We start from the raw sequence: 18090 nt of genomic DNA, 5'->3' as shown, positions 1-18090 counted from the left end.
AGAAAGCCGATGTACGGCTGATTTCAGCCGATGTACGGCTGAAATCAGCCGTACCAGCCTGAAGTGAATAGCCGAACAGGGTTCGGCTCACTTCACTTCAGGTCGGTCATATACTCGGCTGCCTACGGCAGCTTAGTGAATGGACCCCTATGTGTTTAACCTGGATTTATACCATAGTGGTACCATAATGACTACAAAGTAGTATGGGAAAAGATCACACCTGGTCGTAAAATAAGGGCTTATTCGCAAAGCTACTTCTGTTAATAGTGTTGAAAAGTAAAAATGTTTTGAAACAAAGTTTCTTTTCCACTGAGCACATTCAAACTAGAAGTATTTGTGCCATAGGTCTATTTCAATCAGTTTATCATTTCCTTTGAAGAACCAGTCATTTATTTACCCTTTATTTTAAATAGATGTACTTTAGTTGGCCAAGTATTGAATGACAGCTAAAAGCATTTGACTTTTTAGAGTAATAGTTTTCCACATTAGCGACCTACACTTATTACTGAATTAGAAATTTGCAATTAATGATTGCAGTGCTGTGTGATGTCTCTCTATATGAGACTCACATTATGCAGCCCTTTATCTTTTATACCCATCTCCATTATCAATTTTACTAGAGCAGGACACTATCTTAAGAGGTTGTAAATTAACAGAAGCAGTATATGAATTTTTATGTTTTCAGTATTAAGTTTTCAGTAATAGCGGAATTTTACTTTATTACCATGATTTACATTCCACTCACTGATCCAACAAAGAATTGCTTTTTTTGTCAGAGCTCAAAGCCATTTTACAGACTATGAAGACAATGCTGATTTATGGTATAACATACATTTTTTTCATTCACTTTGTTATACACCAATTCAAGCTACCATCAACAATTCTAATCAACACTGTGATATAATCTTAAAGTGACACTAAACTCTGGCGTTAAATGCTAAAAATGCACCCTAACTATTAACAAAAATGTGGCTTAATTGTGCATTACTCGGCTGTAGATCCTCAAATCATCTCTGAATTGGTGCTAAAACTGTCCTTCCCTTCCATTTGGAGGGTGCCTACTTTTGTTCCCCATGGTCCCTGTTTGTGTCATAAAGTAGCCCTTGCTCCTGCAATGGACAACAATCTCACATTTTGTTTACTAATTTGTATTGAGATTGTAGTCCATCACACTAGTGAGCTTGGAGAGGTCCTCCTTCCAGAAGGAAGGATAGTGCCAGCACCAATTCAGAGATTATTTGAAGTTCTACAGCCGAGTGATACACTAATAAGATACATTTTTGTTAAAAATTGAGGTACTTTAATGCATTTTTAAGATATAACTCCTTAGTTTAGTGTCTCTTTAAGTGTTGATGGTAGGTTGGCTTGATTCATTGAGTTCCCTGCGGTTAAAAGTAGTTGAAGTTGCTTTCAAATTGTCACATGTGGCCACTTTAAAGACACACTGCCAAGTCACCCTGCCTAATTCTGGGCAATATGACAGTGACTGTGTAAAGCCCAAGAATGACCACTTTTTACTCACATCTCCAGTGTTCATTCACTGCTCTTTCTCCATTCCAGCACCACATCAAATAACCAGAGTAAGTGTTAATTTCCCAAATGTAAACTGTACAGGTTTGAAATGAGTGTAATATTGGCTTTGAGATACTTTAAAAAATACAGTCTTAACATTTCATATGCTTTTCCAATCATTGCTTGCTAAAAACAATGATATGATTTAAGAGATTATTGAGGCTGTTTTTCACTGTTACAACACAAAATCTTTATTTGACATTTATTGCTATCATGGTTATTGGAACTGTTGTGTTTGAATCCACAGTGACTTGTTTCAGTGATGAATTATTGCAGTGTTTTCACACTGTTTATGTGCTACGACCAAACTTTGAACAGCTACTGTAAATTTAATTATTAGAATCACTGAAATCTCTTAAATAACTCATACAGCAATTGTTTTTGTTGTGAAGAATGCATCAGTAAATTAAATAATGCCCGAGCAGACAACTTGTACCTGTATTTGTGTCCAATTTACCTAGGCAGCTGCATTTATTGGTTTAATGGGGAGCTTCTTCTGTGTTCCAGTGGGGAGAAGAGAAACTGTCACAGGCAGCCGAGCGCTGTGGGAGGAGAGCGCTGTGAGTGGGCGGCTTCTCTCCTCCCACCCCGCTTTGCCTCCTGTCACAGATCAGAGGAGAGCAGTATGTGGGGGCAAAGACAGCCAGCGCTGTCACAGGAGGCTGAGCTCTCCTCCCGCAATGCTCGCTCAGCTTCCTTTTTTTCCTTTCGGTTTCGTTTTCGGTTTTAAAATAAGTAAGTATTATATTGCAAGTGAACTGTACAACAGATCAGAAGTTGAATTTAATTGGCTTCTCAGCAGCTTTAGCTGAGCCTGCTCTCTTTCACAGCCATCAAGCTTTCTAATGTAGAGACAGTGTACCTGCTCTTTGTTTAGATTAGAAGGCTACCAAGGCACTGCTAAAGCTGCTGAAGAAATGACTATAGACAGGTCATTGAAGGCTTGTTTTAAATCTCATTTACTGCTTGTTAAGTATATGTAAATAATTATGGGTCCATAGCCTAGTTGATGGTTTACTGTAGCTGCCTGTAAATCTGGATCTACCGATCATTTTGGCAAGTACTTTGCTAATGCATATTTTCATTGTATGCTGACTTTGAATCGCCCAAGTTTGTGACAGGTTTAATTTATCTGTAGGTTTATTGTTTTAGTAAAACATTAGTGATGTTAATTTACTTTGTGGATAGTTTGACAATTGATTTAACTTTTCTTGATAATGAAAGATACAGGAAGATACTGTAAACCCTCATGTTATTTTGATGTAGTCTGTGTTCATTACAATTTGCAGAATTTCATAGGAAGGCAGTTAATCGTGGCTAGATTGAAATAATTTCAATGTTTCCTTTTCATTTTAGGAGTATACAATAGATGTGTTCTTCCGTCAAAACTGGGAAGATGAGAGATTGAGGTTCACAGGGCCAATGCGCATTCTTCGATTAAACAATCTGATGGCAAATAAAATTTGGACTCCAGACACTTTCTTTCATAATGGGAAGAAATCTATAGCTCACAACATGACGATGCCAAATAAGCTTTTAAGAATTCAAGATGATGGAACGCTGCTTTACACAATGAGGTATTTATTGTTTGGTGTTCACAGGTAGTGTGTATTTATAAGATGTTTGCTTTTGAGTGGCTTAATGCATTACAATTATGTCAGCTTTTTACAAAAATTTCTGTATTTTGATAATGGGTTTCCTTTTTGTCTATTCTCCAGTGGGAGTGGCTAATCCCAGTAGGTGGTGCACCCATTTTCTTTCTCTTTATATGGTGAACAGCATGTAGTCAGATATCTATGCCTCAGTGGAAAGCAACAGATTCACTTTAATGCCAACCCCAAAAGCAGCAAATACTTACATTCTTTCAGCCCTTTTTCTAATCCATTTGGCCAACAGAAATGGGTAAAGAAAGTCCTGTGTATGCTCCAAGTCACTCTAGTTGAGTGCTTACTCAGGGTCAAGGGCTTTTTCCTACCCCATGTGATGCTTAGCACTAGTTACATGGGAAAGAGGGGGGTGTTGTGGGAAAGAGGCTCTTGTCCACATCAGCATGGGGTCAAGGTACTTTTCCAGGTGTCCCCGCTATAAAAGCACCCTCCCATTGCCGAGATCATGTGGCCTGGTGCCCCTTCCTGTCCTGCCAGGCCAGTGCCCGGATTAAGGGTCTGGTTGGGAATTGTGGGGGATCCCACTTTTTTTTTCATTTTTGGGTGGTGGTGTTCCCCTAAAATTCCCACCAAAACTAAAAGGCCTGCAATGACTTTTGGGGGGAACCCCACCATTTTTTTTTTAACTTGGGGGTTCCTCCTAACATTCCTACCAGACCAGGTAAGGTTTGGGAGGGGGTCTGGTAAGGTGTGGGAGGGATCCCACTTCCCTCAAACTTTTTGTTTGGTTTACATTACAGTTTTTATTCTGTTTGCTACTCTGAGGTAGTGAACAGAAGTGACCGCTATTCACTCTCTGCTGGTCAGTCCCTATGGGAACAGGGGTGAACAGCAGTGAGTGAACTGCTGAAAGTTTGCCTCAGCTGATCCAGATGTTGTATCGGCTGGGGCGCACGTCTTCTTTACTTCGTTTAAGCCAAACACGCTGAGGCTGTTCAGCTAAACCGAAGAGAGCCGAAGCCAGCGGATGTACAGCTGAAAACGGCCGAACGGGGTTCACTCCCTTCACTTCGACTCGGTTATTTACTCGCCTGGAGCATAGTGTTTAACCCCCTAGATGTTTTAAAACTAACTCTGTTCAAATAAGAAAAAAGCATTCTTTCTCTATAGATGCATAAAACTAAAAAAAAAATTGCCATAAGAAAGCCTTGCTCTATGTAGAACTCCGTGATCGGGAGCTGTACGGGCTATTGTGAATAGCCCGTACAGCACCCCCTCGGTTCTCCTGAACCGAAGGGGTCCTGGTGCTGAAGCTAGCTGAAGGATCGGCCGAACTACGGCAGCTTTGTGAATAGACCATAATGTTTTTGGTATAGACATGCATTAAGTAATATTAATCTTTCTTTTATGTAGACTCTTAATTCATCAGATAACTGGTACCTTTTTATATAAACCAAAGAGAGCTCATTGGGGTAGGTTTACTAAAGGAGCAAAGCATGTTCACTTTGCAAGGGAATTTTCACTTTTAAAGAGAATTTATGCCTGAGCTTAGTGAATGTGGTGAAAATTCACTTTGCAAAGAGTAATTGCATTAATAATATTGCCAGTAATGCCATATAAGAAAACTTTTAAGCTTCCTCCATTACCCTAAATGGCTAATAAAGTTGAAAGTGTTTCCAAAATAGATAACATTTAAAAATCTCAGTTCCTGTAGTTTGGGGGGAATTTATCAACACCGCAGCAGACAAAATATGGAGCAGCTGTGCATGACAACCAATCAGCTTCTCTCTTCAGTTTTTTCAGTTAAGATTTAAAAATGAACGAGGGAGGCTCATTGGTACCATGCACAGCTGCTCCAGGTTTTGTCTGCTCCAATTTTGATAAATTCCCTTCTTTGTATTTTAGTTTTACAGGTAATTTTATATATGGATTTATATCTTAAAATCCATTTTTGCAAATGTTCAACGGCTTATTCCATCTCATGTCAAAAAGACATTTGTGCAATGTATTTCTCAATACAGGGTTTTAAAAAAAGACCATATAGAAAAGTCCTTTGAAGTTTCTGACAAGCAAGTGCATTTATATGTAACATGTAAGACTATAAAGATCAAGAAATGCATTTTCAAAGCAGAAGCTTATATAGCTGAGTTCACTCTTAAGTAAGGAGACACTTTATAGGATTCTGTCATTTAAATTGCAATAACTGTTCCCCCCAAAATGCTTTGCTTGGAATAGCATCACATGAAAGAAGCAGCTGTGATGGTTTAGAGAAGCTTTGAAGGATAAGTTGTAGAAAGGAACACTGTGTCATGGTGTGTAAAGGAGATTTTCTGTTTTCCACTTGAGCTCTCTATACTGCTTCATGCCTTTTTACTGCAAATCTCAGAATATGGACATTGCAGCTTCAACAAATCATCTCTTCTCAAATATTTAATGTCTGTCTGCAGTCTAGTGGTGTGTGCTGCTGCACCTGATGTTTTATCACCTTGCACCTGCATTTTAAACTGAACAGACCACCACACACAAAGGACCTGAGAATATGTAACATCAACAACATACAGTATATTCTTATACAACCCCAATTCCAAAAAGGTTGAGACGCTGTGTAAAATCTACATAAAATCAGAATGAAATGATCTGCAAATCGCATAAACCCATATTTTATTCACAATAGAATGTAGAAAACATATCAAATGCTTAAACTGAGGAAATGTACCATTTTAAGAAAAAAATAAGGTAATTTTTTTTAATTATGACATCTCAAAAAAGTTGGCATAGTGCCATGTTTACCACCGTGTAGCATCCCCTCTTCTTTCAACAACACTCTGTAAACTCTGGGAACTGAGGAGACCAGTTGCTGGAGTTTTGGGAGAGGAATGTTGTCCCATTCTTGCCTGATATAGGATTCTAACTGCTCAACGGTCCTGGGTTATATTTTTTATTTCAAGATGCACCACATATTTTCAATTGGTGAAAAGTCTGGACTGCAGGCAGGCCAGTTAAGCACCCGGTCTCGTTTACTGCAAAGCCATGCTGTTGTCAAGGCCTTCCCTGAAAAAGACATTGTCTGGATGGGAGCATATGCTTCTCTAAAACCTGGATATATCTTTCAGCATTGATGGTGCCTTTCCAGATGTGAAAGCTGCCCATTCCATACGCACTAATGCACCCCCATACCATCAGGGATGTGGGATTTTGAACTGAGCGCTGATAACAAGCTGGCAGGTCCCTCTCCTCTTTAGTCCTAGGTGCTCATAGTTTGCAAAAAGAATGTACATTTTTGATTTGTCTGACCACAAAACAGTTTTTCACTTTGTGACAGACCATTTTAAACAACGTTGGCCCAGAGAAGAAGGTGGCGTTTCTGGGTCATGTTCAGATATGGCTTTTTCCTTGCATGATAGAGCTTTAACTTGCATTTTTGGATGGCATGGCAAGCTGTGTTCACAGGCAGTCATTTTTGGAAATATTCCTGAGCCCATGCAGGGATGTCCATCACAGAATCATGCCTGTTTTTAATGCAGTGTCTGCAATATCCAATAATCCGGGCAGCCAATATTGTGTTTCGACCTTGTCCCTTGCGCACAGAGATTTTTCCAAATTCTCAGAATCTTTTGAGGATATTTTGTACTGTAGATGATGATATATTTAACATCTTTGGAATTTTACTTTGAGGAATATTATTCTGAAATTGCACGACTGTTTAGAGATGCAGCTTTTCACAGATTGGTGAACCTCTGCCCATCTTTACTTCTGAGACACTCTGCCTTTCTAAGATGCTCTTTTTATACCCAATTATGTTACTGACCTGTTGCCAATTAACCTAATTAGTTGACAAAATGTTCTTCCAGCTCTTCCTTGTTAGTACCATTTAAATTGCCAGCTTTTTGTTGCCCTGTCCCAACTTTTTTGGAGATGTGTTGCTGCCATCAATTACCTTATTTATTTCTTAAAATGGTCCATTTTCTCATTTAAACATTTGATATGTTTTCTATTTTCTTTTCTGAAAAAAAAATATGGGTTCATGTGATATGCAGATCATTTCATTCTGTTTTCATGTAGATTTTGCACAGGGTACCAACTTTTTGGGAACTGGGGTTGTATTATTAAAGGGAAACTCCAGGCTTAAAAACACAAATTAATGCAGTTATGTATGTATTAATAACATTAAATGTATTTTAAATGCATTTAATATAAATACCTGAATTTTACTTGATTTTGCCTTCTTGTAATCCTTGTTAAAGCAGAACAGATTGGGTGAGAGAGGGGCAGTACTTGGAGCCAATTAGGTGACCTTCATTTACACGTGCTGACAAGGAACATACTAATAAGAAAAGAGAGCAGAGAGGTGACTTCATCCATCTATTACTTCAGCTCCTTCACTGTCCAATCCAAGGCTGTAGGCGAGGATGTGACCTAGCTTAAGTGTAGAAAAATACAGGTCACTAACACAGGAACACACTTTAGGTCAACGTTCGGCCTTTTCTGTATGGTAGGGGACCGGGGTGTGTAAATCTCAGCACTAGATAGACAGAAATATAAATCTTTTAACGAGGAACACAGCTCCCTTACATATATTTTATAGTTTTGTTTTTAGCAGTGTTTGTGGAGTTCAGGGTTAAAGAAAGATGCCAGGCACATACACTGGCAAACCAAAAAACATCACCACCTGGCAGTGTTATGATCTGAGGTTGCTTCAGTTCATCAGGTCTAGTTTCAGCAACATTATGTGCCCAAAAAAAGAGGTCAGCTGAATAACTGAATATACTCAATGACCTGGTTTTTCCATGAATGGATTTTTTTCTTCCCTGATGGCACGGGCATATTCCAAGATGACAATGCCAGGATTCATCGAGCTCATATTGTGAAAGAATGGTTCAGGGAGCATGAGACATTATTTCCACACATGGATTTGCCACCACAGATTCCAGACCTTAACCCCATTGAGAATCTTTGGGATGTGCTGGAAAAGATTTTACTAAGTGGTCCGACTCCCCCATCATTACTACAAGATCTTGGTGGAAAATAAATGCAACTCTGGATGGAAATAAATGTTGTAACATTATTAAGCTTATTGAAATAATGCCATGGCGAATGCATGCCATAATCAAAGCTAAAGACAGTCCAACTAAATATTAGAGTGTGTGACTTTTTTTTTTCCCCGGGCAGTGTTTATTAGATTTGAAAAATGTATGTCTTCTAATCATTTTTTTTATATCTAAAATAATTTCTTTATATCAAATACTTCTTTATATTTAGTTTCCATTATCCTCTGTACACTAGCTGGAATTACAAGTAGTACTGACAGGAAAGGGACTTTTATTCCTTTTTTTTAAATTTATAAGTCAACGTACAGAATATTGCAAAGTATAAATCTGCATACCATACACATTTTCAAACCAGTATTGAGACATAATACATCAATATTTCAGTGAAGTATATTGTACACATGGAAAAGGATCCATAGATTACTAACCTATAGAAAATTATATACAGCTTTTATTTGCAACTGAAGCAACATAACAAAGAGTAAAAACCTTTGTAACTACTACCTGCATTTTTTTAAGTGTCCATTATCAAAAAAGAGAAAGGATGTTTATTTTTCCTAACCAGGTATAATAAAAGAAAGCTTTTATTTATTATACTTGTGATATTGATTTTTTTGCATAAATCACCCAGGGTATTTAGATTGTCTATTGGTCTTGACCAGGTCTGGTAAAAAAAGTTAGCGACAGCCCTTTGCTTCATATATTGAATTGTACATAGGTATATTCTTGTTGACCAATACAATGGGTTAGATGCACAGGTTTGTATCTATTGCAGTGGTATTGGTGTTTTTTTGTATAGAAAAATAAAGATGTAGAAAGTGTCTACATGAGTTATCTAATCGGATATCTGTCATTATGCCCAAGATGGTTACAGATATTCAGTAAAGAAAAATGATCACCTATAAAGTTTGTCATTTGCGACCATGGAGGCCTCATCTTGGGGCATTTTCAAACCATTTGTATAACATTTTCTTTAGTAGCCTAACACTTATGGCATTCTAAGTAAGTTGTTTTACGAATTTGGAACAGTCGGTTCAGAGTTTAACAATACCTGATGTAAAAAATGTAACTGTATATCATGAGAGGAAATACAGTATAAGTATCCAAATAGGTTGCTAACACTTCAATCCATTCATCATCTGTGATTTCAAGGATTGTAATACGCCATAGGCTTTGATGGCATTTGTGGTTGAGGTTATATTGCCAAGTCAAGGGAAATTAAAATTCCTATGCATTACCACCAATGTCTCTGGTAATTTATTGTACTCATAAATATGGTAGAGATACCTTACACTATATTGTGCCCATTGTTGCTCCTCCAAAACTTTAGAGAATGTACCCAATTGGGGATTGAACCACAAGGCAATTGGGAGAACGAGGTGAAAGAGATCAGTTTGGAGCACAACTTGAAGACATAGACATTGTGATCATATCAGTTCCCTCTGTCTTGGGAAAATTGGCTGTAAAAGTGTTTTATAAGAAGTTAATACCACAAGGTCTGGAGCCAATGAGTAGTGATGAGCCAAATATACCTGGGTTCTGTATGGGGGGACATATCTTTAAAGTCAATTGTGGCCATTTTCAGGGCCAACTTGCAAGCTTTTGTTAAAAAAGGGCATGGTTAGCTGAGTACTTCCCTGGGAGGCATGTTCCAATGAAAAATACATTCAAAAATACGATTTCGCAGGGAGCAGTTTTTTTTTTTTAAATTGGCTTTATTTGGAAACCTTCTGACGATAAGTGAAGGAACATACCAAATTGGGCACATCCCTTCCAGTTGGTGTTGGGGATAGCTGGGAAGATGCGATCTAGCTTAGTCAGGATCCAGTACCATCTAATAAGCACTTTTAACTCCTAAATGCAGGAGACTAGGAATAAAATGTGTCAGGAGAATGATTTTAGCCTACTGGGAGTTAGACAAAGTAAAACTCCCAGTAGTCTCTCCTGTAGTTGTGTATGTAGGGCTAATTTATATGAGAGGGATACAAATGCCCTATGAACCCCGTAAGGGGGCCTGATGTTTTGTATAATGGAGATGAAATTGCTCAACTTTGTATATCTCCAGTAATTAAATGGAAACCTCCCATGTAATTAGTCCAATGGGGTTAACTGTTCATTATGATTTACTACCCACTAAGTTGAACCCTGCCATGGATTTTTCCATGGAGATCAATTGCTTGTGTTTTACATTAAATGTAAATATTCAGGGCAACTACTTTGTAGCAGGACAATATGCCCAGCAGAGATAATCCTCCTGTCTCTATTATATTTAGGAATAAGGGGTATACAGGACGCCATGAATGCGTCCTGGATGGACATTATATTTCCCTGCTATTTAGGTCATGGTTCCTTTAAGGGGATGAGAAAAAAATATAAGTTTTGTAAGTTCTCATCAGGGGTGTGTCTTTTTAGAAGGGAAGCTGCTCTTCCTAGGATTGGTAGTCCTGAAATGGGACCCAGAATCCGGAGTCTCTGAAAGATATTGGGTGAGAAAGAGCCTCCAACTCTGGCTAGAGGCATTGGGGCTTAGTAAAGGTTAACCCACCTGCTGGGAGTGCTCAAAGTGCACAGGAAGGCAGCCTGCCGTGGTCTGTGAGGTGTTTTTTTGGAGCAGGACATTGCTGAATGTAGAGCTGTGGACTGTCTGCTACTGAGAAGCTGCCGGGCATTGGTGTCTGTGTTTGACCCTCTGAGAGCAGGCTGGGATGCTAACCCTAAACGGGACATATGTTATAATGAAGAGGAGTTTTTGTTCATTTGTTTTGTTTCGTGAAGCAAATCTGTTTTTGTTGGAGCATTGTTGAGAGAAATAAAAACTTTTATTTTCCTAACACGGCTGGCCGTCGGTCATAACTGCTCTGAAGATTACAGGGGGTTATTCACTAAGCTGCCGAAGTAGCCGAATGAATAACCAAACTGAAGTGAAGTGAGCTGACGTGGCTACCCCCGCACTGCAAGGGTTCATTGCTCATTTGTGTGTAGGTGCTAAAAAAAATTATATTCACCAGACCATACAAGCCGGTTTGTTCTTTGACCAGTGTCTCGAGCATCTCTTCCCTCTGCTGCAGCGGTCTGAGGATCCTGGTGTCATCAAACTCTATACACTGTGCCTAGACTGTGTATAGACCTGAGGATACCAGGAGCATTCCATCTGTGTAGACAGGCTTCATTGATCACAGAAACAGGGAACTGGTCAGATAGTCTGGTGAGTATAACTTTTTTTTAGCACCTAGACACAAAGAAGCTCTTAACCCTTGCAGTGGGAGGGGGGGTATCTTCTTTAAAGTAGAACTGTGGCAGGCTATTGACAATAACATATTTATGTAGTAAATAAACCTTAAAGTGTTTTTCCACGTTTGCAGTCAAATTTGAGAAAAAAAACCCTAAATATGTTACTTATGTGTTCCTATTCACACAGCATACTAAAAATGACTTTAAAAAAAATTACCTTTTATATATTTTGTTAAAGCCAAGAAAGCTGATTACAGGTTTTTCTTAGCACTTTCACAGTGGTCTGTACTTATAGAAAGACTTAGGATTGAAATGTGTGGGTTGTATTTATCTGTTAAGCTTCATTAACATACAATGAGCAGGCCACCTCAGACCCCTCAGCTCTCACAGCCCCTCCTAACATTTCGAAGAAATAGAAACAAGAAGAAATGTTCACCCTTAAATCCTAACCCAAGTAAAAGTGATTTAAACTGCAAGAAGCATTAAAAAAACATTTTAGCTTATGTTATGCGAATGGGAACATGTAACAAATATAAAATAGGTGTTATCCCGATTTGGCTGCGAAAGTGGAAATACACTTTAAAACAATCGTTCACTGACCCCTGTAGCAAGAGGCACTGTTAAACAATTCATCCTAACTGGAGGATGTGGAAAAGTTATTCAAGTTGGGTTTCAGCACTTTGCACTCTCACCTCGTTCTGTGCACCTGTTTTGTGTCTATGTGACAGATTAAAAGGTGGACAAGCTACCAACTCATTGCTGGCAGGGAGTAACAAAACAATTTCTGAGAGGAAAACAAAAGTTAAAGTGCTGTATGAGAACTTTTAGGATGGATTATATACGATTAGACATGTAACCCCACAAAAAATGTGTTTTTGTTTTGGATAGATTCGGATTTTTATTTCTTTAGTTTTTCTGATTTCTGATCCGTCCAAATTTTCTTTTTGGAAAGATCCACAACAGGAAGTCATGTGATTGTGCCTGTAATTCAACCTCCAACAGCCGAAAAAATCTTATTGGCCAGAGAACACAACAGTCCGTTTTAGTTCTGTTTCAAACGAAATTCGGATGGATCATCAACCAAAGGACCATTTTGGATTCGTTTGCATTTGGACACGTTTGGATGCATCTGAATGTTGGAAGTTAGCGAATTCCGTACAAATATGCATTTAGAACGAAACAAAATTGACATATCTAGTTACGATGATCTATGGTGTCTGAAGTTACAGGATCAGTGGGGGCATGATTTAAAGCATTTTCAATGCTTGTTAAGAATATGTAAATAGCTACAGCCTGGCCATAGTTGTTTTAAAGAGACCCACCTGTTGCTATATAAAAGGTTATGTGGTGGAGGGGGGAAGATATTGGGCCAACACAGAGGGTAATTAGACACACGAAGAAGAGGAGTTTCTGATGTACAAGGAGGGAGGGGCTTTGTTAGAAAACTGACTTTCCCGGAGTAGTCAAATGTGCTATGAAGTTCAAAGGCACATTGCAGGTGAACCACATTTGTTTATGCAAAGGAAACATGCTGCAAGTAAGCATTTAAAATGCTTTCACCTGAAATGTTTTGATGAGAGGGTCTCGTTAAGGTTACAAGCCTTTGAATTAAGTGACGCTCTTCATTTTTTATGTTTTCTTTGAATTAAGTGACGCTCTTGATTTTTTATGTTTTCAGAGCTGAAAGTCCAGTACTAATTATTCCCTTTTTTGTTCATTAATGAGTCACAAACATTGGGAAAAATAACAAGCTTTTGCAGGCTTTCCAAAATACAAAAAGATAAATATGCAGGGGACGTTTCCCTAAACTTGGTGAATGTGGTGAAAATGCACTTTGCATCTAACACCCAATCATGTGCAAGGGACCTCAGTATGGATATACAGTAACATAGACATGGGGAAGAATGGCATGTTAGCTGATGGGACTTCCATGCAAAGATCCTGTCAAAGGATCTGTAAATGGATGATGTGCCTGTGTGGGCAAAGTCACACACAGGCGTGCTGAATTGAAAGGTATACAGCAGCCTGCGGGGAGAAGAACCGCACCATTCAGGTAAGTAGTGGAGAGGGTAAGTGGGAGGCTTGTGACCATGTTTAATGTGATCCCCTAAATATGGTCAGAAAATTAAACTAAAGATGTCCATACACTGGTCGAATTCACACAGTGTGTGGGGCTGTCGGCTGCCTTTCAGCCAGCATTCCTTGATCAGCTGATCGAAGGAGCCTGCTGGAAAATCTTTGTACGATTTGAGCCGGCAACCAATGAGCTGTCCTCTGTGATCGGGTATTCTGACAGGTGTCGGCGGGTTTCCCAAACAAGTTTCAAGAGAGATTGCTTTTACAGTACAGTTTTCTATTTTCCATTTTATTCTGTGCTTTTTGAAAAACTGTGCAGTTCAATTGCAGTATTATTGGTTTGCAATACAATTTTGGTTTAGGTAGTTCTAGTTAATCTTTCTTTTCATGTGACCTAAAACAAAACCAAAAAAATATGCTCAACATCTAGTATACACATGTACAGTATTACTATTGCTAAGGGTTTCATGAATTTGCATAAATATGCAAGTAATGTTAATGCTGTGTTTATTTGCAATCTTTCTGTGTTCTGCATGTCTGCTAAAGGACCACCTAAAAAGGAAATAAAAAGAGCAGATTTAAATGTTAATTATTATTTAAGTCACTCTGGGTTCTTCTGCTGCATTGTGGAGTTGATTTCCCTTTTGTATTAATCGTTAGGAGTCAAAACATATTTTTTTCCTTTTCCTTCTTAGGCTGACCGTCCAAGCTGAATGCCCTATGCATCTGGAAGATTTTCCTATGGATGCTCATGCCTGTCCATTAAAATTTGGCAGCTGTAAGTATTTGCCTGTCTTTGTCTGAAGGTCATTTGTTAATTAGAATGTACTGACTTGTTTTGTGTCATTATTACATTTATTGTTTCACAATTATAGCTCGCTACTGCATAAAATAGAATAGAGCTCTACACAAATCTGAAATCATAGGTTCAGGTATAAATATATATAGTAACCAAAAAAGCATTTAATTATGTTTAACTTTATTTTTAAAGCCATTATAATCTGCACATCAGCTCTTACGAATCAAATCATATTTATTGTGGCACTGCCTAAACTGAAAAAATAAATTAAAAAGTAGGCTGTTGTCCTAGATTGTTCACTTCTCCAGCCTTTTCCAAACTCTTCACCCTTTTGTGAATAACCCTGTAACTGTTCAGTCACCTGTGTAGAGAGCTCTTTCTTGTAAACCTACAGAAATGTTTTGCCTGACCCATCCAGCACTACTTGTCATTTCATTGAGTTTAAAATCCTGTGTGTATGTGTATGCAGTATATACTCCATATCAGTGCGCTGTTGAAGTAAACATAAACAGAATGCTTCTACGGGGATGTCACAAATGATATCACAGCATTTCCTGTTTACAGAGGCCAGGACAGACCTGTTACAGGTCTGTCCATTGCCTCCCTGCAGTAGCAGATCACTGCTGTAGTGATTTACTGCTGGCTGATTGTAGCCAGCAATACATCAGTATTAGAAGTTATTTTTGTCTGCACAACTGGATGGGTGGTCTGAAACAGGGCACACCATTAAAAAAAAGGTTTAATTACAAAATTGTTAAATAAAAAAGAAAATAAATAAAAATAAATTATACAGTATATACATAAAGATAAATATTAATGTACTGTATATCCTAAACATTCCATCCTCAGACTAATCCCCAGGTCACACCAATGATGCCAGATGAGCAGGTTGATATTGGCTTTCACTGAACAAGCATCAAATGCTCACTTAATTGAACTCAATGTCAATCGAATTTTTAGCGATCGCACACCTGGCGCCGTGAGTCGCCATCATACTCATTTGTGCACTTTTCAACCTGACTTAATCTTATCTTAATGTTATGCTAACAATTTATGCAAAAATCTTTTCCCTTTGCGTGTGTCGTAATGTTGCATTAAAAGGGGAATAAAGCTCTCCTAAAGTAAACCGCATACTTTTTACTTTGAGCTTTACCATTCCGCTACATTGCATGAAAGTCACCCACTAAAACAAGGAAATAAAAATAAATGTATCCGAATTTGCTAAAAATGTAAAGCCTTATCTGTTTCAAGAAAAGCGTTGTATAATACTGTACGTTAGGGTAGACTATAAAACCTAAACTATGTAATGCGTGGAACCGAGACAATGCCAAAAAGGAAATAAATGTTCTGGGACTCAAGGGCATGTATGAAGAAAGGGCCTGGGGTCTCCCGTGGTTGTGGTCAATATAAAAGAAAATCCAACCATATTAGTTTTGAATTTTACCTTATCATGGAGACATGAAACTTTTGGGGGGAAGGGAGGACAGATTTAGTGCTCCGTCAGTACTCTTTTTCTTTTTCTGGTTGTGTCTTTTTGCAGCTTTATCGCTACATGTACTGCAAGATGTACAGAAAGTTCACTTTCATGGTTATTTGTCCTGATTACATGTGTTATCTGTACTCTTCAAAGCAATGAATGTCACTTTTTAAATCCCGGTCTGGCCCTGCTGATGCAGCACACTTGGCTTATGGAATTATCTGAAGAAACATACAGTGTTTGCAACATGGGTGTTCCATAAAAAAGTGCATTTGCTTTACTGTGGGAATTCTCTGATAAAGCACACAGAGTTTGCTTCAAGCATTGTAGAAATAAGAACATTGCAGTGTTATGGGAGTTCCTTAAGCACACTTGCTGTACTATAGGAATTTTCTGACAAAGCACATTAGCTGTACTGTACTTATTCCCTGACAAAGCACATTAGCTGCATTTTAGGTACTCTCTGACAAAGCGCCTTCGCCACAATGCTAAAAATGCCTCAGCGGTAGACTTGGTTATGTGACATTGGGTGCTAGTTTTATTGTGGGAATCACCTGACATTTCTTCTCTGGGGCCATATTCATAAAAGAATTTCAGACAGATTTGATTAGTCTGGTTTGATCAGCCAATTTTACAGCTATTCATGAAGCTTTACAGTGTCAGAGCTAAAGAAGATCAGTTGGCAGACAGAGGTGAATGAAAATATTGCCCCCCAGCCTCTCCAATAGCATCTCCAACCTGAGTCTATAAACTGTGTCAGTTAATAAATAATTAAATGTCATAAGTACGTGTGATACGCACCTATTAAGACATGAATAAATAATTTCTTATATAATTTTAATACACATTTTTAATTCATTTTCTTTCCTGTTTTGAAGTAAAACAAGCGAAGGAATGACTGCTCAATGAACTTTAAAGGCAGAATTAAAAAAATGGTTGTGTGCGTTGAAAATAAAAGCACAAATATGCAGATTTTTATTTGCACACCTTTGTTCTCTTCTACATTGTACTGCTCAGCACACTGGTGTCCCTACAATGTCCTTATCCCTGGCTATGATCTGATCCCTTCGGCAGAAATTCGGCATCCGAATTTCTGTATTCTATCGCCAATGAATCCAAATACTTGTTTAACCAAAATTTGGATCCGTCCGAATTTCATTCAAGACCAAACTAATTTGGACATATGATTGTCCTCTGGACAACTAGTTTTTTTTGGCTGTTGGGGGTTACAACACAAAATGAAAATACGAATATACGAAAATGAAAATTCGGACGGATTCAAAATCCGAACAACAAACCGAATCAAATTTCAGATGCTAAATTATAAAAACGAAAGAAATAAAAATCTGAATGGACCGAAATTAAACAAATTTTTTGCGGGGTTACAGGTCTAATATCTGTATATAAACCATGAAAACTGCCTTATTTGGATGTTTACATTGCATGGCAAATGGAGGACTGCAACATACAGTATGAAGTGTACACTTTACAAGTTAAGGGATAAGTTAGGAATCGCATTTGCTAGATGCACGAACAGCCACAGTCTCACAAACTCACAACACTAGCGTACCTATGGTCTTTCAATAAAATTATTTTTTACGTTTACTTTTAGAAAATTGGTGTTTGCTTTGGAAATCAACTCTGTTGTGTGTACTTTTGCCACTAGATTTTTTGTAGGTCATGTCTAAATAGCTAGAGCTGTAGCTATAGTAGTTTTGGATCAGTTTATTTAATTTTTTTGTAATTTGTTTGTTGTGATTAACTATGAGCTTTTGGGTTCTGGTTGAACATGAATTCGACCTTAACCCCGCAAGTTCCTGACACATGAATCTCTAATCACACCTGAAATATACTGTAGGTGTGAATGGGGCCTAATATACACATACACTAAAGGTGTCCATACACCTGCCGATTATCGTACGATAATGTCGGGTGATCCTGCGATCGTACGATAATCGGCAGGTGTATGGCCAGCGTGTGACCGCTTCTACGGTAAGGTCGCACGACTTTCGTCTTCCAAGCACGCTGGAAAACCTGACGAAAATCGTACGATTTTTGGCGGGTTGGTGGCGTGGTCGGAAGACGAATGCCGCAAGTGCACACTGCCCACTCAGCACTGCAATCATCGGAAGCCCGCCCCTCAGCAGGGAGGGCTTGCGATGATCGCAAGTACGATCTGCCTGTCCAAGATGGGCAGATCGTACGAGATTTTAATTACCTTACAACCATCGCATAGCGAAAGTCGTGCGATGGTTGTAAGGTGTATGGGCAGCTTAAAAC

The 18090-nt window shown here is 38.5% G+C and overlaps 1 protein-coding gene across 1 annotated transcript in view; it reads left to right on the top strand.

Moving 5' to 3' along the window:
- Positions 1–18090, top strand: part of LOC108793691 (gamma-aminobutyric acid receptor subunit alpha-2-like) — a 134553-nt gene that overhangs the window by 81082 nt on the left and 35381 nt on the right. Inside the window, exons 4-5 of the mRNA XM_018564706.1 lie at positions 2929–3149; positions 14230–14312. Of these exons, the coding sequence (XP_018420208.1) occupies positions 2929–3149; positions 14230–14312 (304 nt within the window). The remainder of the gene's footprint in view (positions 1–2928; positions 3150–14229; positions 14313–18090) is intronic.

The sequence above is a fragment of the Nanorana parkeri genome, unplaced genomic scaffold (genome assembly GCF_000935625.1).
Source record: "Nanorana parkeri isolate BGI_ZX_2015 unplaced genomic scaffold, ASM93562v1 scaffold24, whole genome shotgun sequence".
Taxonomy (NCBI): Eukaryota; Metazoa; Chordata; class Amphibia; order Anura; family Dicroglossidae; genus Nanorana; species Nanorana parkeri.
Note: the sequence above shows the minus strand (reverse complement) of the source record. Positions and strands in the feature narration are given on the sequence as shown.